Genomic DNA, 27,763 nt, shown 5'->3' on the forward strand with positions numbered 1-27,763 from the left:
CAGAAAGCGCAGCGTGACTTGCGCATGAGCAGTAGGAAGTAGGCTGTGAAGCCTGAAAGCTTCCCAGGCAGTTTCCCTTGGCTGCAATGCGGATGCCTGCACCCGAGCCGATGTACCCAAGTACGTGTCCTTATAATTTACATTTTTCTTTTTTAAGAGGCTGGAACTCCGCTTTAACTCATCTTCATTTAAAGGGACATTACTTAGGTTAAAAATACCCTCACCTAATTGTATCTCCTTCTTTTTTGGTTGGAGTTTCATCCCACCCTCCTTCCTTACTTTAAATGTCCTTCCACTTGAGGGACCCCGGTTTCTCACCCACTGTCTCTAAAAAAGCCCCTCTAGGATTTTCACCACTCTCCTCTCAGAAGAAACCTACTTGGATAAGTAAGTCTGTCCTCTTCCTATTGTTCTCTCCTCCTAAATTGGTAAAGCCTCTTACACACTGGCCAAATACCAGGCCGGAATTGGCAGGTTCAAATGAAACCGGTCGTCATCGGCTCGTGTGTATGGCAGCCAAACTGACGTAAGCCGGCCAAACGTTTGGCTTCTGTCAAAGGGGCATGACTGAAAAAGGTCTGCCGATCAGCATCTGATCAGTGCTTTGGCTGGGAACGCTGACTGGTGTCTTCTGGCAGTGGAGTGGTCCATCCGTCAGAACACAATACCTCAGCGGGGAGATCACTATACTAACATTGGATTGTTAGTACAGGAACTCCTCCCAAGCTCCTCAGTTTTTTTGTTCCGTTTGCTGGATTGAACGGAAAAAAATGGATAGTGTGTACTAGGCTTTAATCTGGAGATCATTATAAGATCCATTATCCTGTTTGGGGAGGAATCTCTTTTGTCCGGGGGGTATTCTACTGTTCCTGCTGTTTTCCAAAATATTTCTCCTCATATTCCAATTTTTTGGTCCTGCTTAAATACGCCACAATTTCCCTCCTGTTTGATATGGTCCACATGATTTCCGTGGCATGAAACTCCTATCTAATTCCCTTTCAGGTGTAGTGTTATGTGAAGATTCCTCATTTTCCTACACTCTCTTTTGTCATTTAACGACCTAATCGTATTATAGTCCTCCGTGTCCTTTAAGAACTTCTTCCTCTTCTTCTCTTGTGTTTCCTAATTACACATTTCCACTTTAAATTTTTATTCATCAGATAATTTGTTAAAGGGTAACTGCAGTTCTATGGGGAAAGAAATTGGCAAATAAAAATTGGCAAATAAAAAAAATATATATATAGTGTATACAACTGTGGCACAAGTCATATTGTAATTGAATGTTATTAAAATTACCTTTCCTTTTCAACTTTAAGCGTTATAATTCTCTGCAAAATGCAATGCATTATGGCTACCTGGAGATCTTCTGTACACAGCTGGTGTACAGAATGCCTCCCAGATATGTCATTTCCTGCTTATGTGATTGGCTCACTGATTTTCCCAGAGGTCTGCACTAAAAAACAAACTTGATTTTGAGCATGCCCTGCAACAAAAATTGCATTCTTGGTGAAATCCTCTCAAAGCGAAATCAGGTCTAAAAGTATAGAGACCTTGCAAGTTTCCTCATATTCCTTCAGATGCAGCAGCTGATTGATAATTTCAAAACCACTCCCCTACAGATTCACTCAGCTCATGGACACAAACAATCAGCTATTTTGTCAGAATAATAAAGTAGAACTCTGCAACAAAGGTTGTTAAAATCCCTGCAATGTACGTAGATGACTCAAAGGGGAATATTTTTTTCTCAACAAAAAGTGGAGTTACTGTTTTAAACTCTGGGTTATCCTTCCAAGGTACCAGAGCACCCACCTCATCTCCATTCCACCTTGTCTTAGTAATCGTCAGCAGAGAGGAGGAAAGAACTCCTCCACCAGATCCTGTGCTTCTCTGTGCAGCCGTGGATAAGCTTATTTCTTACCCCCATCTCAGCAGTTGCCTCAGAGATCCCACGCAACATGAACCTCTCTTTGCAGCCACAGCACCTCCTCCTCCCCTCCTCCCCTGGTCTCAGCATTCAGAAGACTCCAGCAGCTGACTCCAGCCCTCTTCTGGTCCTTCTCCAGACCCTGCCCTTTCTGCTTCCCAGCCCTGTCCCCAGCTTCTTCCCAGCAGCAGCACAAGATAAGGGGGGTGCACTGAGATGTAAGGGAGGGTAGGGGGCTCTTGGCATCTGATCTGGACATCTAGTCTTACAGATACAATCGACCCTTTGAGGGCAACCATAATTGCTGATGCGGCCCCTGGTGAAATTGAGTTTGACACCCCTGCCTTAAGGTGAAAATTTTTCTGTGCTGCAGTTGCCCCCCAGACCCCCCCTTTTCCTTACCTAAACCCATCCGATCCAACGATGTGCAAGAGCGCAGCAGCTTCCACCGCTGTCTCTCTCCTCATTGGGCAGATTGATAGCAGTGGGAGCGATTTTCTCCCGCTGCTGTCAGTCAATTCCAGTGGCGGGGGGGGCCAAGTCTGAGTCAAAGCAGTGGGACTCGGGAGCGAACAGGGACAGGTGCCCCCAGAGAAAGTGGCTTTTCCAGGTGGCATCTAATGAAGCGGAGGGGCCTGGAAAGCCTGCGGATGACCCCAATAGAAGAGGATCAAGGCTGCTCTGTGCAAAACCATTGCACAGAGCAGGCAAGTATAGGCATGTTTGTTATTTTTTTTTTTTTTTTTTTTAAAAAAACAAAGCTTTTTAACCACTTTAATCCTTTCTTTGTCTCTAAACGTCTCATCTTTCTTTGTTTTCCCTCAATCACAAACTATAATAACTCTATTCCTTTAGTATTAAAAAATAATGGTACCATTCTTGTATTGATTCCTGATCTAACAAGCCATCATTCAGTGGTACATCCCACCTTAAACACCTAGGGACTATATTTGCTGTCATATATTTCTCAGTGGTCACTATGACCCACCATAATCTAAATTTCTTTTCTAGCATATGATCCAATATCTTAAAAAGACTATCAAGATCTTTTGAAGTATCTACCCCACCCTCTGTTGAAAAAAGATAGCTTTCACATTTACCTCCCTGGTTTCCAGAAAATTAAAAACCTCCATGGTTGCTGCACAGTAGATGTGAGATAGAAACTGTAATAACTAATAGCAAAAAACAACCCATGCCACCTTCTGTGATAACTAAATATTACGTTAGAGAGAAAAATATATAAATGGCTGCAAGCTACTGATTTCTCTACCTTTTTGATATATTATAACTCAAAAAGTGTACAGTACTGCCCCAATAACAACTCAAACTCAGTCCATGGAGCTCCAATTAGAATCACAAATACAGTATATAGTCCAACACCAAACATGTTCAAATCCCCTTTTTCAAGTGCAATTGAAATAGTGATACTTTGTACATCAAGCGTGCAGTGTGCAATCTTCACCCTGCGATTCCCCAAACTGTTCACCTCAAAACAAAGACTGCATACCAACTCTAAGGTCAGAAGCGCATGTGTCCTCTTTTGTTTTCTCCATTAAAGGGGTAACATGCACTTCCGACCTTGAAGTTTGTATGAGATTCTAATTGGAGCTTGGAGTTTATATGAGATTCTAATTGGAGCACTATGGACTTTTTTACATTTTTACATTGAATTAAGATAACATTTCATTTTTATATTTGTTCGCATTATTTTTTTATTTTCACATCTGTTCATGTGATTTTTAATATTTCAGTAATATAAGTTGAATTTTTATGGGGGCTGCGCTGTACACTTTTTTAAATGATTAAATATTACATTGTATGCCATCACAACCAGGACTTAGAAACTGTGGCAATACTATACTTCAGCATATCTTCACCTATTTAACATGGAGAAACCCTGGAAATAACTTTCAAGTCTCAGGCAAAAGCTGCTAATAATCATTATGTCTACAACTCACAGTACATTACTGTTATGGTCAGTGGGAAGAATGCCCCTTACATTGGTGGTCAATGGGAAGAATGCTCTTTACATTTGTGATCAATGGGAAGAATGGGAAGAATGCTCTTTACACTGGGATCAATGGGAAGAATACTCTTTACATTTGTGATCAGTGGGAAGAATGCTCCTTACATTGGTGGTCAATGGGAAGAATGTTCCTTACATTAGTGGTTAGTGGGAATAATGCTCCTTACATTGGTGGTCAATGGGAAGAATGTTACGTACATTGGTGGTTAGTGGGAAGAATGCTCCTTACATTGGTGGTCAATGGGAAGAATACTCTTCACATTTCTGGTCAGTGAGAAGAGTGCCCCTGAAATAAATGTGGGGTGGTTTTGGACCTCCCCTATTTATTATAAATATTTATTATCTTGTCTATTCCTACGATAGTCTATCAAAGCTCTGATAAGGTTAATAGTAAGGATATAATACCAATGCTAGCTATAAAAATAAACACACTGCTTTTATAAGCAAGGATCTAATTTATTTTAAATAATGTAGATATGCTAACATAAAACACTAAAAGGATACTAGAAAGCATATAAAACAAAACAAGCTCAGATAATACTTTACACATGGTCGTCCACAGTATTCGGTATCTCAGCTGGGCTCATTGGGAAAAAATAGCAAAGAGAAATAATTCTAGCTGGCAACTGCTTTTAAAGTTCACTCAGACACCACCCACGTAAACACCCACTATCTGCTTGTCAAATGACAATGCATAAGAGGCCGTCCTTCCAAATCAACAGGAAGTATGTAATCTTTCCTGGAAGCATGTTATAGTTTCCACTAGGGTGCCATTCCTCCACGAATCTCTGTTTTTGACCTGGGTCATCTTTCAGTAACAGCTGGCCTTTGATGTTGGTATAACCTCCCCAGGAGGTCTTATCTGAGGCTCCTCTACCCCCATACCTCATAACATGAGGCCTATGTGAGAACATCCTGTGAGGATATGAATTCCCATTTATGACTCCTTCTCACGAACACCCTGCTGGACAAACTTGACCTGCTGGCATTCCAGGCCAGGTGTAATCAGGTTTCAACCATCTAGAAACATCTGATATTAAAACAAGAAAAACATGTTGCCTTCCAACAGCCCCTACATTGGTAGTCAGTGGGAATAATGCTGCTTACATTGGTGGTCAATGGGAAGAGAGTTACGTACTTTGGGGGTTAGTGGGAAGAATGCTCCTTACATTGGTGGTTAGTGGGAAGAATGCTCCTTACATTGGTTGTCAGTGGGAAAAATGCTCCTTACATTGGTGGTTGCTTGGAAGAATGCTTTTTACTAGGGATGAGCTTCGAGTTCGAGTCAAACCTAAGTTCAACTCAAACGCTGGCCACTCACTCGTTCCTCAAATGACGAACAAATGTGTTTCTTCGTCGGAAATTCGAGCGCCCGCATCCATAATGCACTGTGCGTGTGGCACATGCAGTACGTTATGTGATTGGCCAAAGCATGCCAATCAAACCATCTCAGCCATGATTGACAAAGGCAGGCTGCCTTTAGCCAATCATGGCTCAGGGGCTAAGTACACGCTCACACTATATAAAGGCTGCTCGCACAGCAGCCACGTGTAGTGTGACTGTTCGGGCAAGACAGCAAGTGATTGAGACAGGGAGAGGAACGTGTTTGAGGCAGGGAGAGAGAGTCTTTTGCAGTTTATCAGACAGTGCAGTGTAGTCCAATTGGAGACATTGCTAGCAGTGAGCTAGGCAGGGAGAGGATCGTGTTTTTCAGGCAGGGAGAGTAAAGTGATTTGGAGTTTATCAGATATTGCAGTGTAGTCTAATTATAGACATTGCTCGCAGTGATTGAGACAGGGAGAGGATTGTGTTTTTCAGGCAGGGATAGGAGAGTGATTTGCAGTTTATCAGACAGTGCAGTGTAGTCTAATTGGAGACATTGCTAGCAGTGAGTTAGGCAGGGAGAGGATTGTGTTTTTCAGGCAGGGAGAGTAAAGTGATTTGGAGTTTATCAGATATTGCAGTGTAGTCTAATTAGAGACATTGCTAGCAGTGATTGAGACAGGGAGAGGATTGTGTTTTTCAGGCAGGGAGAGGAGAGTGATTTGCAGTTTATCAGACGGTGCAGTGTAGTCTAATTAGAGACATTGCTAGCAGTGAGTTAGGCAGGGAGAGAGATTTGTGCTTTTTACAAGTTAAGAGATCAGATAGTGAAGTATATTCAGTAGTGCAGTATATACCATAGAACATACTGTATGCCCTATATTGATCTCCATCTATATATAGGACAATTGATTAGATATCAGGCCATTCAGTATATATCGGTCAGTTCAATATACCCTGTATGGATCTCTATCTATATATAGGACAATTGATTAGATATCAGGCCATTCAGTATATATCGGTCAGTTCAGTATACCCTATATTGATCTATATTTATATATAGGACAATTAATTAGATATCAGGCCATTCAGTATACCCTATTTTGATCTCCATCTATATATAGGATAATTGATTAGATATCAGGCCATTTAGTATATATCTGTCAGTTCAGAATACCCTATATCGATCTCCATCTATATATATATAGGACAATTGATTAGATATCAGGCCATTCAGTATATATCTGTCAGTTCAGTATACCCAGGGCCGGACTGGGTATGAAAACCAGCCCTGAAAAAAATTACATACCAGCCCCATAGCATTGCGTCGTCATACCAGCACAACATCGATTTCTTGTTCATAAAAGGTAAAATCATGCATTTTAAAGCACATTTAATGAGTGCGTTATTTATAGATAAGACAGATATAAAATCACACAAAGGACTTATATATATGAAGAGCAAAAAAAAAAGGTGTAAACGTGGAGCAATCATCAAGATTAGACCCTGTATTAGGGGAGGGGGGCGGGTGAGCATTGTATTAGGGGGAGGGGGGGCGGCATTGTATTAGGGGCCCTAATGTGCTGATTCTCCCCCCCAAATGCAATACATGAGGATGAGGTTCCCCCCTCCCCCTAATACAATGCTTATCCCCCGTCCCCCTAATACAATGCTGATCCCTCCCTCCCCCTAATACAATTCTGATACCCCCACATCCCCCTAATACACTGCTGACCCCCCTGGCCTGTCCCCCTAATGCAATGCTGATCCCCCCTCCCCCTAACACAATGCTGTTCCCCTCCTCCTAATACAATGCTGACCGCCTCCCCCTAATAAAATGCTGACCACCCCGGCCCCCTCCCCCTAATAAAATGCTGACCCCCCCGGCCCCCTCCCCCTAATAAAATGCAGTTCCCCCCTCCCCCTAAAACAATGCTGTTCCCTCTCATAACCCCCGAATATACTGCTGACCCCCCTGGCCCCCTCCCTCTAATACAATGCTGATCCCCCCTCTCCCCCTAATGCAATGCTGATCCCCCTTCCCCTAATACAATGCTGATCCCCCCTCTCCCCCTATTACAATGCTGATCCCCCCAGGCCCCCTCTCCCTAATACTGACAAAAAAGCTAGAGTACAGATAAAGGGGATCAACTGGAATTTGTCATGTCCATAATTAAATACGTAAAAAAGAAAAAGGCCAATGGCCTGAATGCCCCCTCATGGACTAAACTGACAAATGCCATGCATAAAAATAAATGGTATTTTATTCAAAAATATTAAAAAGTATACAAAGAGTACATAATACAGATTATGTCACTACAAGAGAGAAAATAAACATGCATATAGTTTGTTAAAACATATTGTACATATTAGATAGTGATAATGGAATATACATATCGCCTGATATGTTTCGGACATCAGCTCGTTCCTGCATTGAACACCTTGACTGCTTTTGCTCCTGATGTGTGAACTGAGTGATATTTGGGCACAGGTGATACACCAGCCCTGGGTCCCTGTGACTTGCACTAAACAGTTGGCTTGAGAATTGTACTATGCACTTTCCTACAGCATCCTTCCACCAGTGGCACCTGTCGTTTTTATGATAAGCAGTACCCTATCAACAGCTATATTTTGTTTTGGCATTGGAGAAAAGCTATGCACACCAATCCCTCACGGATACATATATATATGTGAACTGGGATACAGCCTATGAAGAAGGACGTCACCCTCTTCATGTCCGAAACATGTCAGGCGATATGTATATTCCATTATAACTATCTAATATGTACAATATGTTTTAACAAACTATATACAGTACATGTTTTTTGTCTCTCTTGCAGTGACATAATCTGCATGCTGTACTCTTTGTATACTTTTTAATATTTTTGAATAAAATACCATTTATTTTTATGCATGGCATTTGTCAGTTTAGTCCATGAGGGGGCCAGGGGGGATGGCGGATCAGCATTGTATTACGGAGAGGTGGGGCAGATCAGCATTGTATTAGGGGCTCTAACATGCTGATTCCCCCCCTTCCCCGTGCATTGAGTCTTACCTGGCTTTTTACATGTGGCATGGCAGCTCATGTTCTGCTCTGCTCACACTTTGACCTGTCCTCCTGCTGCTGGGATGATGCTGCTGGCGTCTGTGTGGGAGGGATCGGCGCCGTCATGTAGAGAGATGAAGGAGATGATCCGCAGCTGCCGCCCCCGCCGGATGTGACGTCATGCCACTTACAGCGGCTGGCGTAGGAGAAGATATCCATCGCTGGAGTCGGAGCGCAGCGGGGGCCGTATCAAGCGGCCAGGCGGCTCCATCTTAAAGCGGCGGTAGCGTAGCGGGCCCATCATAAAGCTTCGGTAGCGGCCCCATCTTAAAGCGCCGGTAGCGGCCCCATCTTAAAGCGGCCCCAGGGCCGGCGGCCCACCGGGAAATTTCCTGGTATCCCGGTAGGCCAGTCCGGCCCTGAGTATACCCTATATTGATCTCTATCTATAGGACAACTGATTAGAAATCAGGCCATTCAGTATATATTGGTCAGTTCAATATACCCTATATTGATCTCTATCTATAGGACAACTGATTAGAAATCAGGCCATTCAGTATATATTGGTCAGTTCAATATACCCTATATTGATCTCTATCTATATATAGGACAACTGATTAGATATCAGGCCATTCAGTATATATCGGTCAGTTCAGTATACCCTATATTGATCTCCATCTATATATAGGATAATTGATTAGATATCAGGCCATTTAGTATATATCTGTCAGTTCAGTATACCCTATATTGATCTCTATCTATACAGTGCATTGCGAAAGTATTCGGCCTCCTTAAACTTTTCGACCTTTTGCCACATTTCAGGCTTCAAACATAAAGATATAAAATTGTAAATTTTTGTGAAGAATCAACAACAAGTGGGACACAATCATGAAGTGGAACAAAATTTATTGGATATTTAAAGCTTTGTTAACAATTAAAAAACTGAAAAAATTGGGCGTGCAAAATTATTCAGCCCCTTTACTTTCAGTGCAGCAAACTCTCTCCAGAAGTTCAGTGAGGATCTCTGAATGATCCAATGTTGACCTAAATGACTAATGATGATAAATAGAATCCACCTGTGTGTAAGCAAGTCTCCGTATAAATGCACCTGCGCTGTGATAGTCTCAGAGGTCCGTTTAAAGCGCAGAGAGCATCATGAAGAACAAGGAACACGCCAGGCAGGTCTGAGATACTGTTGTGGAGAAGTTTAAAGCCGGATTTGGATACAAAAAGATTTCCCAAGCTTTAAACATCCCAAGGAGCATTGTGCAAGCGATAATATTGAAATGGAAGGAGTATCAGACCACTGCAAAGCTACGAAGACATGGCCGTCCCTCTAAACTTTCAGCTCATACAAGGAGAAGACTGATCAGAGATGCAGCCAAGAGGCCCATGATCACTCTGGATAAACTGCAGAGATCTACAGCTGAGGTGGGAGACTCTGTCCATAGGACAACAATCAGTCGTATACTGCACAACTTTGGCCTTTATGGAAGAGTGGCCAGAAGAAAGCCATTTTTTAAAGATATCCATAAAAAGTGTTGTTTAAGGTTTGCCACAAGCCACCTGGGAGACACACCAAACATGTAGAAGAAGGGGCTCTGGTCAGATGAAATCAAAATCAAACTTTTTGGCAACAATGCAAAACGTTATGTTTGGCATAAAAGCAACACAGCTCATTACCCTGTACACACCATCCCCACTGTCAAACATGGTGGTGGCAGCATCATGTTTTTGGCCTGCTTTTCTTCAGCAGGGACAGGGAAGATGGTTAAAATTGATGGGAAGATGGATGGAGCCAAATACAGGACCATTCTGGAAGAAAACCTGATGGAGTCTGCAAAAGACCTGAGACTGGGATGGCGATTTGTCTTCCAACAAGACAATGATCCAAAACATAAAGCAAAATCTACAATGGAAGGGTTCACAAATAAACATATCCAGGTGTTAGAATGGCCAAGTCAAAGTCCAGACCTGAATCCAATCTGGAATCTGTGGAAAGAACTGAAAACTGCTGTTCACAAACGTTCTCCATCCAACCTCACTGAGCTCGAGCTGTTTTGCAAGGAGGAATGGAGAAAAATTTCAGTCTCTCGATGTGCAAAACTGATAGAGACATACCCAAGTGACTTACAGCTGTAATCGCAGCAAAAGGTGGCGCTACAAAGTATTAACTTAAGGGGGCTGAATCATTTTGCACGCCCAATTTTTCAGTTTTTTTATTTGTTAAAAAAGTTTGAAATATCCAATAAATTTCGTTCCACTTCATGATTGTGTCCCACTTGTTGTTGATTCTTCACAAAAAATTACAGTTTTATATCTTTATGTTTGAAGCCTGAAATGTGGCAAAAGGTCGAATAGTTCAAGGGGGCCGAATACTTTTGCAATGCACTGTATATAGGACAATTGATTAGATATCAGGCCATTCAGTATCTATTGGTCAGTTCAGTACATATCAGCAGTGTATTATATATATGATATATTGATCAACCAGTAATAAAAGCCCTCCAAAATCCACATCATGTCAGAAAGCCCAAAAAGGAGAGGCAGACGCTCACAGGCCATGAAAAGAGGGCAAGCAGCCTCTGTGTTCACAGTGAAAAGTGGTGGTCATAGTCGACATGGTGTATCCTCTGCAGGCGGGGCACGCCCATCCTTTTTGTCCTTGCCCCACCTGCTGCCCGTGTTATTGAGCCACAACATTTACAAGAATAAGCTGTCCTCATCCTCCTTGTCCTCTGACACCCACGCTCACACTAGTTTGCCTTCCACCGCAGCTGCCAAAGCAGCCCGTTCCACAGGCTCCTTCTCCACAGCTACTCCTTCTGTCACCCCACCATCAAGCACGGAGGAGTCATCTGAAATATTCGATCATAGTGTCAGTGACATGCTGCTGGAGGATGCGCAGCAATTTGAAAGCTGTGATGTTGGTTCGCAGGTTAATGAAGGGAATAATGTGACCCTAGAGAGAGAGGGTGACAATGACGGACAAGAAACTAGCAGTCATGTTGCCACAGCTGCAGCATACTGCTAAGTTTGCTCCAGCGATGAGGAGGGAGAGGATGATGAGGTCGCTGACTGAACTTGGGTGCCTGACAGGATAGAGGAGGAAAGTGAGGGGGGAGGAGGAGAAAGAGAAGCTCCACAGGTGCAGGGTGCTGCAAACTCCCCACGAACTTCCAAAAGTTCATTAGTGTGGGCTTTTTTCAGCACATGTGCAGTCGACTGCAGCGTTGCTGTTTGCAACATCTGTTTGAAGCGGATCAAGCGTGGCCAGAACACCAGCCGCTTGGGCACTACATGCTTGACAAGACATATGGCGACCTGCCATGCAGTCCATTGGCAACAGCACCTGAAAGAGTCACAAGATCAAAACAAGCATACTGCACCTTGCTCCTCATCTGGGATCTTTAATCCTATACCTCATGTCTTCTCAAATACCTGCATTGAGAGGGATGATGGTATAGCAATGTGTGCCACAGAGACTTGCACTCAATCTGCTAGCAGTACACCACCACTTGATTTGAGCAGCAGGCAAATTTCACTACCCCAGTTGCTGAACCGTAGAAAGAAATATTGTCCCAGCCATCCAAATGCTCAGTGTCTTAATGCTAGCTTGGCCAAACTGCTAGCATTACAATTGCTGCCTTTTCATCTAGTAGACTCTGCTCCCTTTTGCAAATTTGTGGAATGTGCTGTACCACAGTGGCAGGTACCAAAAAGGCATTTCTTTTCAAGTAAAGCCATTCCGGCTCTCTACCGTCATGTGGAAGGTAGTGTTGGACAGAGCAGTCAGCAAGAAGGTTCATATTACTGCTGACTCTTGGTCCAGCAGGCATGGACAGGGACATTACATTTGTTTCATGGTGCACTGGGTAACTCTGCTCGCAGCTGGGAAGGATGCAGGACAGGGTTCAGTGTTGCAGCTTGTTTTGCCACCACGCCTCCAAAAAGCTGGTGCTGGTTCTGCCACATCTGGCTACTCCACCACCTCCCCCTCCTCCTCCTCTTCTTCTTCCTCCATGTCCTCTTCTGCTCAATTGTCCTCTGAGGTAGCAGTGCTCCCTAAGCGTTCAAGGGGCTACACAAGCAGTCAAGCTAAAAGATGCCATGCCGTGCTTTAGTTGGTCTGTCTAGGGGATAGGTGTCACACAGGGGCAGAGATTCTGTCAGCTCTGCAGGGGCAGGCTCAGAGATGGTTGACGCCATAACAGCTTGAGCCAAGAATGGTTTTATGCGACAATAGCATCAACCTTCTCTTCGCACTCCATCAGGGACACTTGACAAATGTTCCAAGCTTTGCACATGTCCTGAATCTGGTGGTGCAGCGTTTCTTGACCAGATACCAGGGCTTCCAAGATCTCCTGAGGTAAGAAAAGCCTGTGGGCATTTCTGGCGTTCATGCAATGCCAGTGCTCGCATATATGACATTCAACGGGAATTCAACCTGCCCACCAACCGCCTCATTTGTGACATGCCCTCCAGGTGGAACTCAACATTGGCAATGCTGTAGCGGCTGCACACACAGCAGAGGGCCATCAATGAGTACCTGTGTGGGTATGGCATAAGGACAGGGTCAGGGGAGCTTGGCTTTTTTTTTTGCCACACCAGTGGCTTTTGATAAAGGATGCATGCATCCTCCTGTCACCATTTGAGGAGGCCACAAGGATGGTGAGGCAGGACGATGCATGCATCAGTGACACTATCCCTCTAGTCTACCTGCTGGAACAAATGCTTTGTGGAATCATGGACAGGGCACTTGAGGCAGAACAGCAGGAGAAAGAGGAGGACTTCCTTTCCCCCACAAGGCCCCTTTTATGCAGATATCATGCCTGCAGGGACACAAAACACACAGGAATAAGAGGAAGAGGAGGAGGAGGATTGCGGCAGCATGGATGTAGAGGATAGCATAAAGCAGTCTTTAAGGGATGGTTTTGATTCCCCAGAAACCCCAGGAGTTGTACGTGGTTGGGGAGAGGTTGTTCCTGCTGACAATGTCATCCTTAGTGACCCAGAGGACTCAGAAGCTCATGTCTTCTCCAACTTACGTTGCATGGGCTCCCTTATTCTGCAAAGCCTGCAAAAGGACCCGAGGATTCATGCTATCAAGGAGAGGGATAGTTACTGGTTGGCAACCCTTCTTGATCCACGTTATAAGGGTAAAGTTGCAGAGCTCATCCTGCCTTCGCAGAGGGAGCAGAGGATGAAACATCTTGAGGAGGCTTTGAAAAAAAATTTGTGTACCACCTTTCCAGACACTGGGAGGTTAAAATTCTCTGGACATGTTTCTGAGGCATCCCCAAAGGAGGAGCAGTAGAGAAGGCGGCCGGCTGACTGATACCTTTAAACAGTTCTTTAGTCCTCGGCAGTACCCAGGGCTGTAAGGTTTAAGCAACCATCGGCAGCATCTCCCTCATATGGTGCATGATTATCTAGGGGCAAGAGCAGACTTGGGGACCTTTCCAAGTGAGCATCCACTGGGCTACTGGGTCTTGAGGATGGACCACTGGGCAGAACTTGCTCAATATACAATGAAGCTACTGGCCTGTCCTGCTTCCAGCGTGCTTTCCGAATGGACGGTCAGTGCTGCTGGAGGTTTTGCAACAGACAAAAGAGTGCTTCTGTCCACAGACTCTGTTGACCAGCTGACTTTTATCAAAATGAATCAGTCCTGGATCAACAACAGCTATCAAGCCCCTGATGCTGATGTAACTGATTGAATTTGCTAAGGGTCTGCCATCCCTTGAAGACTGCATATGCTGCCTATCCTATTCCTCAACTTTGATTCTGCTAGCTTCCAACAATGTTTTTGGTTTAGGTCACTACCAACCCCCAAGGCCTAATTTTTTTGCACTTGTATGACAGGTGCATACAATTAAAATTTTGTATGTAATTTTTTAACAGCAGGCCCTGTCCCTGTGCCCTGCACCCAGTAAGAGTAACCGTGAGGGGTTACAGTGTCCAGGCACCGCCAACACCAAAGGCCAAATTTTTGGTACCTGTATGACAAGTAAATGCGATTTCAAATTTTTATGGAATTCTTACCAGAGGGGTTCCTGCGCCCAGCAAGAGTAACTGTGTTGGATTATGGTGTTCAGGCACCACCAACACCAAAGGCCCAATTTCAGTTTCAGTTCCTGCTGATACTAACCTTCCAGGTCCCCATCACTCCAGCCGGTTTGCATAGCCGCCACCCAACCTTGGCCAGGTAGATGACAGCACAGCGCCCCACTAGATCACTGATAAGAACACATACGACACTTGATCTTTGCCAATTTCAAATTGGTATGGAATTTTTACCAGCAGGGCCCGTTCCAGCACCCAGCAAGAGTAACTGCGAGGGGTTGCGGTGTTCAGGCTCCACCAACACCCAAGGCCCAATTTGTATTTGAAATTTGTATGTATATTTGTATATGACATTTTTTACTTTAGAAATGTCATTATTGCTGCAGCAGGCTACATACATTGTACAGATGCACTACTTTACAGGCACATTCAGGGGACCCCCCCCCCCCAGGCATGATATTTGAAGGAATTTTTCATTTTTATAGTTCCACTTTAAGCCTGATTAAAATCAGTAAATTACTGCTTCTTTAAAAACTATTGTTTTTAAAAACTTTTTTTTGCATTGCTACATGTTCCCCAGGTCAGTACCCAGACCCCCATACACTTTAGTTGGGCAATAACTTGCATTTAAGCCTTCAAATTGAGGCCGTTTGATTTTTGACGTTCTAAACCCATAGACTTCAATAGAGTTAGTTTGTTCGAATGAACTTTTCCTCTGTTCGCTGTGTTCTGGTGTGAACCGAATAGGGGGGTGTTCGGCTCATCACTAATTCTTACATTGGTGGTCAGTGGGAAGAATCCTCCTTATAATGGTGGTCAGTAGGAAAATTGCTCCTTATACTGGTGGTCAATTGGGAAGAATGTTGCTTATATTGGTCAGCAGTGGGAAGAATGCTCATTACATTGGAGGTTAGTGGGAAGAATACTCCTTACATTTGTGGCCAGTGGATAGAATGCTGCTTCAATTTGTGGTCAGTGGAAAGAATGCTGTTTACACTGGTAGTCAGTAGGAAGGATTCCCCTCTTACAATTGTTGTCAACAAAAAGAATCCCCCCTTACATTGGTAGTCAGTAGGAAGAATGCCGCTTACATTGATACTCAGCCGGAAGAATCCCCACCTTACTGAGAGCTAAAAAAACTATTGTTGGTAATTGTTATGTATGTGAGATGCAGACATTGATCATTGCTCAAGGAACCCCTAGTAAACTCTAGAGGAACCTTAGTTGAGAAAGGCTGCTATACTTGGTTCAGGTTACAATGAACATAAAAACTAAGAGGGGCTATAGTATGTGTGTATGGCAAGCCTTAGGATTTGTGAACATCTCCCCACTATGTTATGGAGAAAAGGAGAGGAGTCAGAGTTCTGTAGTCCTGTCCTAAGGTGACAACTTCCTTTTATGGGATTAATGATGACTATGGCTTTTAAGTGTGTTATCTTTGTAGGTAATAACATAATTAAATGAGAATGTATAGAAAACTCAGTATTATTTGTTTTTTTTCTTTCTTTACCATGGTTCGTCAAGTCTGTTTAAACAGATGTTTTCAGGTTTATTTTTCATTCACGGAGCATTCTTAATGTTTTTTTTTTTTATTGTGCCCTGACATACACTTTAAAGCGTTCTTAAACATACAGCACTTTGTATGACTCTGTAGCCCATTAAAAAACAAAAAAGGAACAAGACAAATAGATTTCCTGAAAATCCAGTCTTTGTGTGGCTCCCATTCGTCAGTACGAAGTCATTCACACATAGGTGTCTTTCCTTTTCCAGCCCAGCTGCTTGTGCACATATTTACACTAGTGAGATTAGCATCCAGATTGTTCCCCCGCCCAGCATAGCACCAGCAGTACTTTGACATCCCCTTTATATATACCTCTCAGTGCCTGAGGACAGCCACCGTCTCTGAACTGTCACACTCAGAGCAGGCATCATGTCAGGAGTTGCAGCAAAACTTACCAAAGACAGGGCTACAGCTGAAGGAATCGGTACACCCAAGAACCCGGTGAAATACCTAAACCAGGACTTTGAGCAGCTACGAGCGCAGTGCCTGGCATCCAATACTCTTTTCAAAGATGATCAGTTTCCTGCATGCCCCTCTGCCCTGGGGTATAAAGAGCTAGGGCCATTCTCTGCAAAAACACAAGGGATTGTGTGGAAAAGGCCGACGGTAAGGTTTTATGTAATTTTTTTAAGTTCCTTCAATTTTATTATAATTAGTTGTCACCTACACATTTTTCATGTAGAGGCTGGCTTTTGGAATATTTCACCAAAAGCTTGTCCTGAAAATGTAACTGTTAGTGCAAATACAAAAGCATCACGAAGAGTACTCTGTTGTTTAAGTGTCCTAAAACAGCTATAATCACCCGAAAGAAGAACTGTCATTATATATATATATATATATATATATATATATATATGTATATATATTTATTTTCACTATTCTGACCCCTGTGGGACAAAGTACATGTAGTAATTCGTCCCATGTTGCTAGGTGCTTCCTAACTATGAGGTCCAACCTGCACCCCCTCCACTCCTGATGTGGCCGATCCAACAGTAGCTGAGAAGGGGACTACTTCTTCATATCAGTAGGTTGTCTCGACTCTGAGCACTTTCCTGAGACAAGCAGTGTCAAGAGGAATGCAGAGGCTGACAAGTCCCCCATCCCTCTGCATGGAGGAAGGTGCTACATATATTACTTTCATAAGGGATAGAACAGTAAAAAAATATATAATTATAGTTCTTCTTTAATTAGAAACTGTAAATCCAAGTGTAACACAATACCAAATGTTGGGGTCTGTTACATACAGTGTAAGGATCAAGAAACCATATGTGTAATGTTATAGCAGTTGTAAAAACATCTGTAAGGTAAAGGCATAATGTGCTAGTATGCATCGCCTACTAGCACATAATGAAATACTCACCTTGGAACTAGACCCTTCAGCGATATACTGTCACCACTGAGAGGGCTGACATCATCCCCTGGTCTTTCTCCCCACTTTGCGCATTCCGCCGTCACTCCCACGCTTGCTTGCTGGATACCTCGGTCCTGGCACCAAGCTCTGAAGGTCCCGCATGGTATGCCAGGCCTTCTGAGCGCATGCGCCAGGGACATAACTAGCTGCATCCAGGGTGAATATCTCCTAAACGGTGCACATTTAGACGATATTCATTTTACCTACAGGTAAGTCTTATTAGAGCCTTTCCTGTAATTAAAAATGACCAAGCAAGGTTTACTACCGCTTTTAATAAACTGTAAATTAAGTAACCATCTATAAGTGTATGTAAATCCTATCAGGAAACTTTTCTTATTTGCCCCATTTTGGTCTGTTGGCCCTGCCAGAAATCAAGTACTGTCCTCTGCTCTATGCATTTGTTGTCTTAAAGAATGCAATCAGGGAATTTGTAATGCTAGCCAAAATCTGCCAAAATTCAAGTCATAGGTGGCCCTGTTGACTGAGCGGGGTAACAAATTGTCCATCAAGTAGTGACTGCATCCTATCAGATGCAGCCACTGTTCAGGTGCTCAGACAGTTATGGGCGCTGAATTGAATGTAGACTCCTCCATCAAGACTGTTTAGCTGGATACAGGAAACTATGAACTTCTTGTGTTCAGCCCTCAGGGCTAATTAAGAAAAAGGTGAAGGTGACAAGGAATTGAAACTGAAACTTTGAAGATTTAAATAAACCAAATTTATCTATTACATCTCTGAAGTGCGGCCAGCTTTTCATCCTTGCCTTCCTATTGCCGCCATCACAGATAGGGTTGGCACCTGCTGATGTGTGTAGGGGCTGTTGGTCTATGTACCTGCCTAGAGTGGTGATTTCTTTCATTGATATGCTCAAATTCCTCTCCAATACCTTGCAACCATATTCAAAAACAAATTTTGGGACAGAGAAAGACGGGGCTTTACGGGCCTGTGGGAGTGGAAGGATCAGAAAGTAGAACCAGTAGTAAAATCAAAAATACATTTTATTGGTTTCTCAAAATATAAAAAACAAGCATGGATGACCATGCATGTATATTAACGAACAATTACAACATACAATGATTAAAATATAGTGTCACTGTAATTATAGAAACATATCCCATAAGGGTTTAGAAGCAGAAAAAACAAAGCCTGTATAGGTGGAAGGTAGGTCTCAAGCTGGATTCGGTCACGATAGGTCCCCAGCAAGCCGACGCGTTTCGCTTAAGGCTTCCTCAGGGCCTGAGAGACCCTAACAGACCGATGTTTCCTTTTTAACAGTGACTTGTGTGGGCGGCAGGGCTGTGGCGGTACATATAATGTTCGGAAGATAATATCTCCATATTTACCATACAGAATTTATATAGGTGTCACGTAAAACACTTTTGTATTATATCCGATGTGTTGGATTGTAGTTGTATCATCAAGGTCAAGGCTGCTATAAATAGCTCCAATCTTAGCCTCTTGGGGTGTAATTGCCCCTTAGCAGATAATTGTCCTCTTCCTGGATTGTTTATCCATATATGCAATGACCCTCAGGTACATTCCATTTAGTGTCAATATTGCACTCGTTTGAGCCAGGTTTTAGAAACCTCTATGCAGTTTGTAGGGAATGTATCCCCAATCTACTTGTCCTAGGTGGCAGCAGGGTTGACCTCTCCTCAAACTAAAAGGTGCTCCAGGCAGGGAAATAGGACCTATATAGACATATATTTCAGTTAAATGGACCCAGGGTCCTGGGCTGTCCAAGCCCTCTGTGTCACCGTACGTATTACCACCTGCCTGAGGCATGCATGGTCATCCATGCTTGTTTTTTATATTTTGAGAAACCAATAAAATGTATTTTTGATTTTACTACTGGTTCTACTTTCTGATCCTTCCACTCCCACAGGCCCGTAAAGCCCCGTCTTTCTCTGTCCCAAAATTTGTTTTTGAACCTTCAATAGGGGTAAGGGCCAATTTGGCACGGTAACTTTTCTGTCTACAAATTGCAACCATATTCATTAGACACGGTTTCGGTGTGGCCCCTTTTACTTCTGTGGGGGACTTTCTGGCAAGAAGTATTGCCTGTCAAAGCAGCAGGCCTTACTTTTTATGGCGCACCACAGCGCAAAGCCTTGTGGCTGTAGCAATGTGTATGGGGCTGTCCACCTGGTTGTGCTGCAACAATGCCCACATGAAATAGGCCAAATATGAATACCATGGTACTACTATCAATGTAAACAAAGGCATTTGGATGTGTTCCAACTTTACTATTTAGCAAAGTGTTGAAGTACCACATGATACAGCACTAAATGTACAAATCTAAATTGAAAATGCATTAAATAAGAGTTACAATTCTGGAATTTCCAGTCAGCCACTTATTTCCATTTTAAAAAGTAATTGCTTTGAGATTCTGACACAGAGCAATGCTAAATGTTTACAACTTTTCAATACATTTTCAGTTATTAATAAATGATAACAACACACTGGATGTTGCAGTGAATATCGTATTTATCAATTCTGTATTTCATTTTAGTGCACTATAAAAATATTATTTCATATTCAGGGGTTAGTTCACCTTTATGGACATTTTCCACAACCCCCCCCATGTAATGCGGCATCTCAAGCACATTACAATTCACTGTTCAGTTTTAAAAAATACAGTAAGTGCTCCTTGGTCCTTGCAGACCTATAGGCCAAACATGGCTTGTCTGAAAAAACTCTATGTGGGCGTCACATATCTAAACAGGGTATAAATGCTGAGGTTTTTTTTTTCATTCAACCAGTTGGTTCAACGAAAAAAACACTCACAGATCCCTGCAACCACACAGATTGATGCATTTTTCTCACCTGTGGTATCTTTGTATTCTGGTAGCGGGGACTCCCCCCACCCCCACCGTTCAACAGAAGCCAGTCATTAGACGGCAGAACACATGGACCGAAATCCGCCATTTTGCTCTTGCTGAACTGCCTGATTTTCAGTACCAGTATACCCAGCTTTAGAGATTTTGCAAACAGGCTATGAATGGCCTCCTAGTATGACTGGCAAAGGAGCACTTTTCTTTAAAAAGCTGAATAGTGGACTGTAATGTTCTTGGGATGCTGTAGTGCATGGGGAGGGATTAAGGAAAATGTGCCTAAAAGCGAGCTAATCCTTTAACGATTGGCAGTAATCTCAAATAGAGTTTGTAGGCAGACCACATTTTCATCATCAAAATCAATAGCTAAAACTCGATAGGTGAATGTATTGTATAAACGGATCTTGCATTTACAGTATCTCACAAAAGTGAGTACATGTAACCCCTCACATTATTTTATATATTTTATTAGATCTTTTCATGTGACAACACTGAAAAAATGGCACTTTGCTACAATGTAAAGTAGTGAGTGTACAGCTTGTATAACAGTGTAAATTTGCTGTCTTCTCAAAGTAACTCAACACACAGCCATTAATGTCTAAACCGCTGGCAATAAAAGTGAGTACATCCCTGAGTCAAAATGTCCAAACTGGGCCCAAAGTCAATATTTTGTGTGGCCACCATTATTTTTCAGCACTGCCTTAACCCTCTTGGGCATGGAGTTCACCAGAGCTTCACAGGTTGCCAATGGAGTCCTCCTCCACTCCTCCATGAGGAGCTGGTGGATGTTAGAGACCTTGCACTCCTCTACCTTCCATTTGAGGATGGCCCCACAGATGCTCAATAGGGTTTAGGTCTGGAGACATGCGACAGCCATGCAGACCAATTTGATGCAGTGTGCGGAGTATGGTCTGAGCACTGACATGCTGACCCCCACCCCTTCAACCCCTGCAGCAATGCTGGCAGCACTCAAAGACAACCTCTGGATATGACGCTGAGCACGTGCACTCAACTTCTGTGGTTGACCATGGCGAGGCCTGTTCTGAGTGGAACCTGTCCTGTTAAACCACTGTATGGTCTTGGCCACCGTGCTGCAGCTCAGTTTCAGGTTCTTGGCAATCTTCTTATAGCCTAGGCCATCTTTATGTAGAGCAAATATTCTTTTTTTTTAGATCATCAGAGAGTTCTTTGCCATGAGGTGCCATGTTGAACTTCCAGTGACGAGTAGGAGAGAGTGAGAACGATAACACCAAATTTAACACACCTGCTCCCCATTCACACCTGACACCGTGTAACACTAACGAGTCACATGACATCAGGGAGTGAAAATGGCTAATTGGGCCCAATTTGGACATTTTGACTTAGGGGTGTACTCGCTTTTATTGCCAGTGGTTTAGACATTAATGGCTGTGTGATGAGTTATTTTGAGGGGACAGCAAATTTACACTGTTATACAAGCTGTACACTCACTACTTTACATTGTAGCAAAGTGTAATTTCTTTGTAAGATACTGTATAATACACTCTTCAAATGTGCTTTAAAATGCATGGTTTTCCCTTTTACCATGAACAAGAAAATAATGACGTTATGCTGTTGGGCTGGTATAATATTGCTATGGGGCTGGTATGAAATTATTTCCAGGGCTGAATTTTATTCACAATCCGGCCCTGAGGTTAACCCTTGCCGTGTGGGCACAAATCCACTTCAAGGGATCATTTTTAAGTTGGGCTTTAAGTAATTGGTCAATCTCAACTCCTTATACCAGGCAGATTTTGCTATGTCAGGATGTAGGTAAGCATAGTATTTTTACCTTCCCCTTGCTCCTTCAAACATCACATAAATCCTGTCTCAATGTGATGTATATCTTAACCCTTTACTTATATGTTTCTCTCAGAATGCAAAGTTAGAATGGCATAACTCCTGTAGCAAGGTTTACAGGCCTATGGCCTGATGTGGGTCTGCCATTAGTACCGGTAATCCCTCCAGTCCATGTGAGCTGCGGCCCTGGGTGTGATAACTGAAGCAGAAACAACTCCGGCATCTTTGTTTGTGGTTTTTATTGGAATTAGGGGATAGGAGAAGGGAATGAGTGGGATACTCCTTGAGGCTAAAACTAATTACGATTGGGACTTTTACTTCTGAAATGCCTGTTGGCGCTTTCTTGATGCCAGCCGTCGCCAGCCAACGCTCACTGACACTGAGAATATTCTGTGAAACAGAAGAAGTGCTGAATCCTCGACTTCTAGTCCAGAAGATCCAAGACTGAGAACTGTAGAACTCCTTACACTGATGCACTGTGAAAGTCACTGAATACTGTTCCCCCGCCTGGCACAGCTTGAGGTAGTATTATAGTGTAACTCTGTATAGCTATCACTGTAACTGACACACTATGTACAATTCAGAGCCCAAACTGCGGGTGCCCCCTTTAACCTCGAACTCTTCAGGGTCCACTGACTATGTACCCCCTCTGTAGCTTTAGGGTCCTCAACCTAGGTACCCCCTTTGCAGCTAGCTGACACTGGATCCCCGAACCTCTTCCGGAGTGGTCCCCTCTAACTTCAGGCAGACCCCCAGGGGCAATCCGCAGTACTCACAACCTGTTTAGGCTTTCCTGGGACTGGACCCCTCTCTCTCTCCGCAGGCTCTCGGCACACCGGATCCCCTCAGCTCAACTCAGCACTCTGTGGACACTCAGGCGATACCCTGAGACATCCGCTTCCTCAGACAGGAGGAGAGACAGCCGCACTCTGTCTCCTGGGACTCTGCTCCCGGCAAAGACACCGTGCCACGCACTTCCCCCCAACTTATACCCACTCCCAGAATCCTTTGCTGCATAATCTGCCTTCTGAGGTAGTTACAAGCTGGGATGTGTCCTCTGATTGGGCTTCCCACACTGCCCTATGAGAAGCCTCTCACAGGAGCCAGTGGGGATACTTCTCCCCTCAGCAGGCACATCTGGAAGCCCTGACACCCTATCCAACAGATCATAGCCCTGATGTTAGGCAGACAAGGCCCACTATACATTTGCTTAGCACCTACCTGTAGGGTGCTACACTCCAAATGTACAAAACATCAAAATTCAGGCAACAGAAGGAGGGCTTTTGGTCCCTAGTGCTGGCATCATAAAGTAGAACTATAGGCAAATTTTTTAAAAGTTTTGGACAGAGTAAAGGAGGATATAATCCCAGTCAGATTTTTTTTTCACCATCTGTGTCCCACTGCAGAGATTACCCTTTACTTCCTGTCCCATAGCCAAACAGGAAGTGAAAGGAAATCCCTGCAAATTAAAGGAATTCCTTGGGGACCCCTAGGTCACCAGACCTAGTGTACCCATTGTAAGATTTACCCTCTATTACTTTAACTAAGAGAAACCGGCTGTGATGCACTGCAATTTTCTGGGACTCTCATGTAAATTGTGCCTAAGAATATAACTTTTGCTGAAAAACAGCAGTGTACTTCCTGGTATGTGAGGGTGCCTAGGCATTCCTGTACCTACAGCCTCAAAGCTATATATCCACAGTGTGAAATCCAAGGCACTGTTGCATCTGACTGATAGTTTTGGAAGATCTGAAGTGAGATTCAGTCATTTCACTACTGTGCTGCTCGCCTTTGACATGAAGAAGCAAAGCACTGCCTCTGCCAAGATGGCTGCCTCCCCACAGAGACAATGCAGAAAAAGGCACTTTAGTCAGTAATGGCGAAAAGATCAGCTGCAGGGAGACCACGGTCATTATTAACCACTTGCCGACCGCCCCACGCAAATTTACTATGGCAGGGCAGTTCGGCTGCGCATAATCTCGTAGATTTATGTGATTATGTGCACATGCGCCGCTGAGACCGCGCTCGAGTCAGGCAGCGGGAGGAGCGGCGGCAATAGCGTCACAAAAACTGACAGAAGACCCGTCTGCTTGTGTAAACAAAGCCAGAGAGAGATCATGAGTTTCAGCTAAGCTGAAGCCCAAATCTCTCTGTGCCTATCACAGAGCCCCCCTACAGTGAGTAAGCATTATTAGGCATACAGTAACCCCTTTGACCACCCCCAGTGTTAACCCCTTCCCTTCCAGTGTCATTTATACAGTAACAGTGCATAATATTTAGCATTGATTGCTGTATTAATGTCACTGGTCCCCAAAAAGTGTCAAAAATGTCAGTTAGGGGTCCGATCTGTCCGCCGCAACGTCGCAGTCCCGCTAAAAATTCCTGATAGCCGCCATTTCTAATAAAAACAAAAAAAAAAATGAATCAAAAGTCCAAAAATCTATCACATAGTTTGTAAACGCTATAACTTTTGCGCACTTAAATAGACTTTTGGGATTTATTTTACCAAAAATATGTAGCAGAATACAAATTGGTCTAAACTGATAAAAAGTTAGATTTTTAAAAATTTTTATTGGGAATGTTTTATAGCAGAAAGTAAAAAATATTGTGTTTTTTTTCAAAATTGTCGCTCTTTTTTTGTTTATAGTGCAAAAGAAAGCGAGAAAAAAAGGAAATCAATTGTTTTTGGGTACAGCGTCGCAAGACCGCGCAATTTTTCATTAAAGTAATGCAGTGCCGAAATCGCAAAAATCTGCAAAAATAATGTGCAAAAGATAAACAAAACCAGGCGCACATCCAACCTAGTGTATTATAGTTTTTATTACAGGAAAATTAATCAATATAAAATGCACTCACATGGTAGAGCAAGTACTGGGCATATGTAGGTTCCTCTCCGCTGTATGGCCTCTGCAGATTCCGCACTGTACCCACTCAGTGTCCCCTGGAAAGTGAAGCTCCCCTCAAAGTGGTTAAAGAGGAATTTCACCCAAAAGGGGAAGTTTCACTTGTTTGCCTCCTTCTTTTTTTGGGGGAGGGACAATTAGTTTTGACAGGTACCTGCTCCCACTTCCAACTGAATCATTTAGGGGATCCGAGTTGACGTTCACCCCCCCTTCATCCGCAGCCTTCTGGGAGACATCACAGGGCCCAGAAGACTGCAGGACCATTCACAAAGCACAATGCAGGTTGCGCATGTGCAGTGGGAAGTCGGCTGTGAAGCTGCAAGGCCCTTAGCTAAGATGCCAGCACTAGGAACCCGAAGCCCACTGAAAAACCAGCTTGGGGGAGGACAGCGCTGGACCCTTGGACAGGTAAGTACCATATTAAAAGTCAGCATCTACAGTATTAGTAGCTGCTGACTTTTAATATTTTGGGGATAGACTGAAGCTACTCTTTAAAGTGATTGTAAAGGAAACATTTTTTTTTGTCATACTTACCTGCAGTGCAGTGGTTTTGCACAGAGCAGCCCTGATCCTCCTCTTCTCGGTCGCCCTGTCGGCGCTCTGGGCCCCTCCTTCTTGCCGAGTGCCCCCATAACAAGCTGCTTGCTGCGGGGGCACTCATGCTTGCTCGCTCCCGAGCCGGCTGTCTGTGTCCATAATAAACAGAGAGCGCAGGTCAGCCCCGCCCCCCTCATACCTCACTGGCTTCCGCTGCTGCATCTCAGCCAATCAGGAGAAAGAAACCCGGGAGAGCCTCGGGTCTCGTGGTGCACATCACTGGATCGAGATTGGACATAGGTAAGTATTAGGGGGGCTGAGGGGTGAGCTGAACACTGAAGGTTTTTTACCTTCATGCATAGAATGCATGAAGGTATAAAACCTTCAGGCTGGGTTCACACTTATGTGAACTAAATGTGGGTTTCCCTGCATCCATTTCGCATGACAGGAGATTGTGAGCAGCAGGTCTCAATGGAGCCGGTTTACATATCTTTAGGGCGGCCGCAGAGCGCATTGCACAGGGGTCCTGTGCGTCTTTGGCTCAATTTCAGGTACGAATTCAGGCAACAATTCGGGCCTGATTTGTCCCTTAAATGGAGAACAGGGACGCACAGGACCCCTGCTGTGAGCTGCGGCCAATTTAAGTGTGAACCCAGCCTAAGCCTTTACAGCCCTCCACAGCTCAGTTCCTCTTTAACAGAATTAAAAGGCAAAAAATAAGAGAAGTTCTTTGTTAAGGTTTACATACACATTAATGTCAAAAACAAATATTAATCCTCGTTTAAGTAAAATCGAACCAACAAAACTTGTTATATTACTTGTCACTGAGTCAGTAGTTGGGAGACTAATCTGACCGGCTGCCTGCTAAGTGTATAGAAGGTGTGGTTGGCAGTGCACCTTTTTACTGACAAGGATTCGATAAGGAATACACATCTGACTCTGAGGCCTCAGACCTTATCACAGTATTTTTGAAATTTTTACCTTGGAGTAACCCTTGAAATTATTTCCAGATTTCAGGGAATCCCTTATAAAAAAAATTAGTATATCAACAACGTATAGTAGATTAATATGGTTGTTGAGATGTAGATCATATATAACAATACATAATATGGCACGTCTAGGATATCATGTTTTAACACCCCTCTGCTGGATATGACAAAATAATTTTCTGTATGAAACCAACATGATAACGACCAGAAAATGAATGCAGAAAATTGGAAAGGACCCATTGGTGATCAGGGGGTAAGGGGTCTCCTTTTGTTGACGGTCAATGAGAAAGATGCCCTCTTACATTGATTGTTAGTGGAGAAAGGCCCCCTATACATTGATGGTCAGTGAGAAGAATGTCCCTCCTAAATTTGTGGTCAGTAGGAAGGATTCCCTTCTTACATTGTGGTCAGTGAGATAAGGGCCACCTTGTATTAGTGGTCAGTGTGACAAAGGACTGGCCAATCTCACACCGCGCTGTCACTTACATAACAATGCCACTCTCAGCTGCACCCTGCACAAGGGACCACAATCTAGGTGCCAGCAGCCTGGGAGCAATTGTCACTGGGCTAATTAAGCAGTTAATCCTTTAACTGCCACCACCCGCTCAGGGAAACTCGTAATTTTAGCAACACCAATTATGATTTTAGAATAATCGTCTGTAACACACAAAGTCACCACAGACAGGTCTGTTCATACAATTTATCCAATATGCTAGCACTCTTCAAGAGACAGGTTCTTTGGTAGCTTGCATTAAAAGCTTAGAGACAAGGTTAACACTTTCAAAATATAGTTTTAATAATAAAAAGGTCAAAGTTAGTGCAAATAATATATTTACAGAAAAAAGGTGTTTCAAAGCAATAGAGACATATTTCGGCAATAGAAAAATAAGGTAGAATTGAGGAGGAAGAATACTTGTGTAACGCTCCTGCGTTTCTTATATGGTGTGGATTTTCAGCTGCAGAAATAGTTCCACGTCAGTTGTCATGTAAGAGATATGCTGAGATACCATTCCCAACCTCAATGACTCATCATGTGTGGAAGGTCTTATTTCAGCCAGTAAATACACACAATTAGCAAGCTGGTTCCTAGAGTGACTTTATATATGTGGTAACACAATAATGAAGGTTTGAGGGATAGGTTGAGTGGAGGTGGTAGGTGATAGACACTTGAAGGTGAGACAGTAGCAGATGGATGCAGGAAGGTTTAACAATGTTGTATGATAGCAGATGATAGAATAGCAGGTGGACATACAAAAGAGATCAACCCAGTGCAGAAAAGTAGCAGTAGTCTCAAGAGCTAGCAATCTAGTTTATGCAGATGTGAT

General features: G+C 43.4%; 1 protein-coding gene across 1 annotated transcript in view; it reads left to right on the forward strand.

Moving 5' to 3' along the window:
* The first annotated feature begins 16,218 nt into the window (after positions 1-16,218).
* Positions 16,219-27,763, forward strand: part of LOC309551061 (calpain-8-like) — a 113,433-nt gene continuing 101,888 nt past the window's right edge. The window contains exon 1 of the mRNA XM_082251503.1: positions 16,219-16,552. Coding sequence (XP_082107629.1) covers positions 16,316-16,552 — 237 coding nt within the window. The 5' untranslated portion in view covers positions 16,219-16,315. The remainder of the gene's footprint in view (positions 16,553-27,763) is intronic.

Source organism: Pelophylax lessonae, assembly GCF_965119305.1.
Source record: "Pelophylax lessonae genome assembly, chromosome: 3".
NCBI classification, from domain to species: Eukaryota; Metazoa; Chordata; class Amphibia; order Anura; family Ranidae; genus Pelophylax; species Pelophylax lessonae.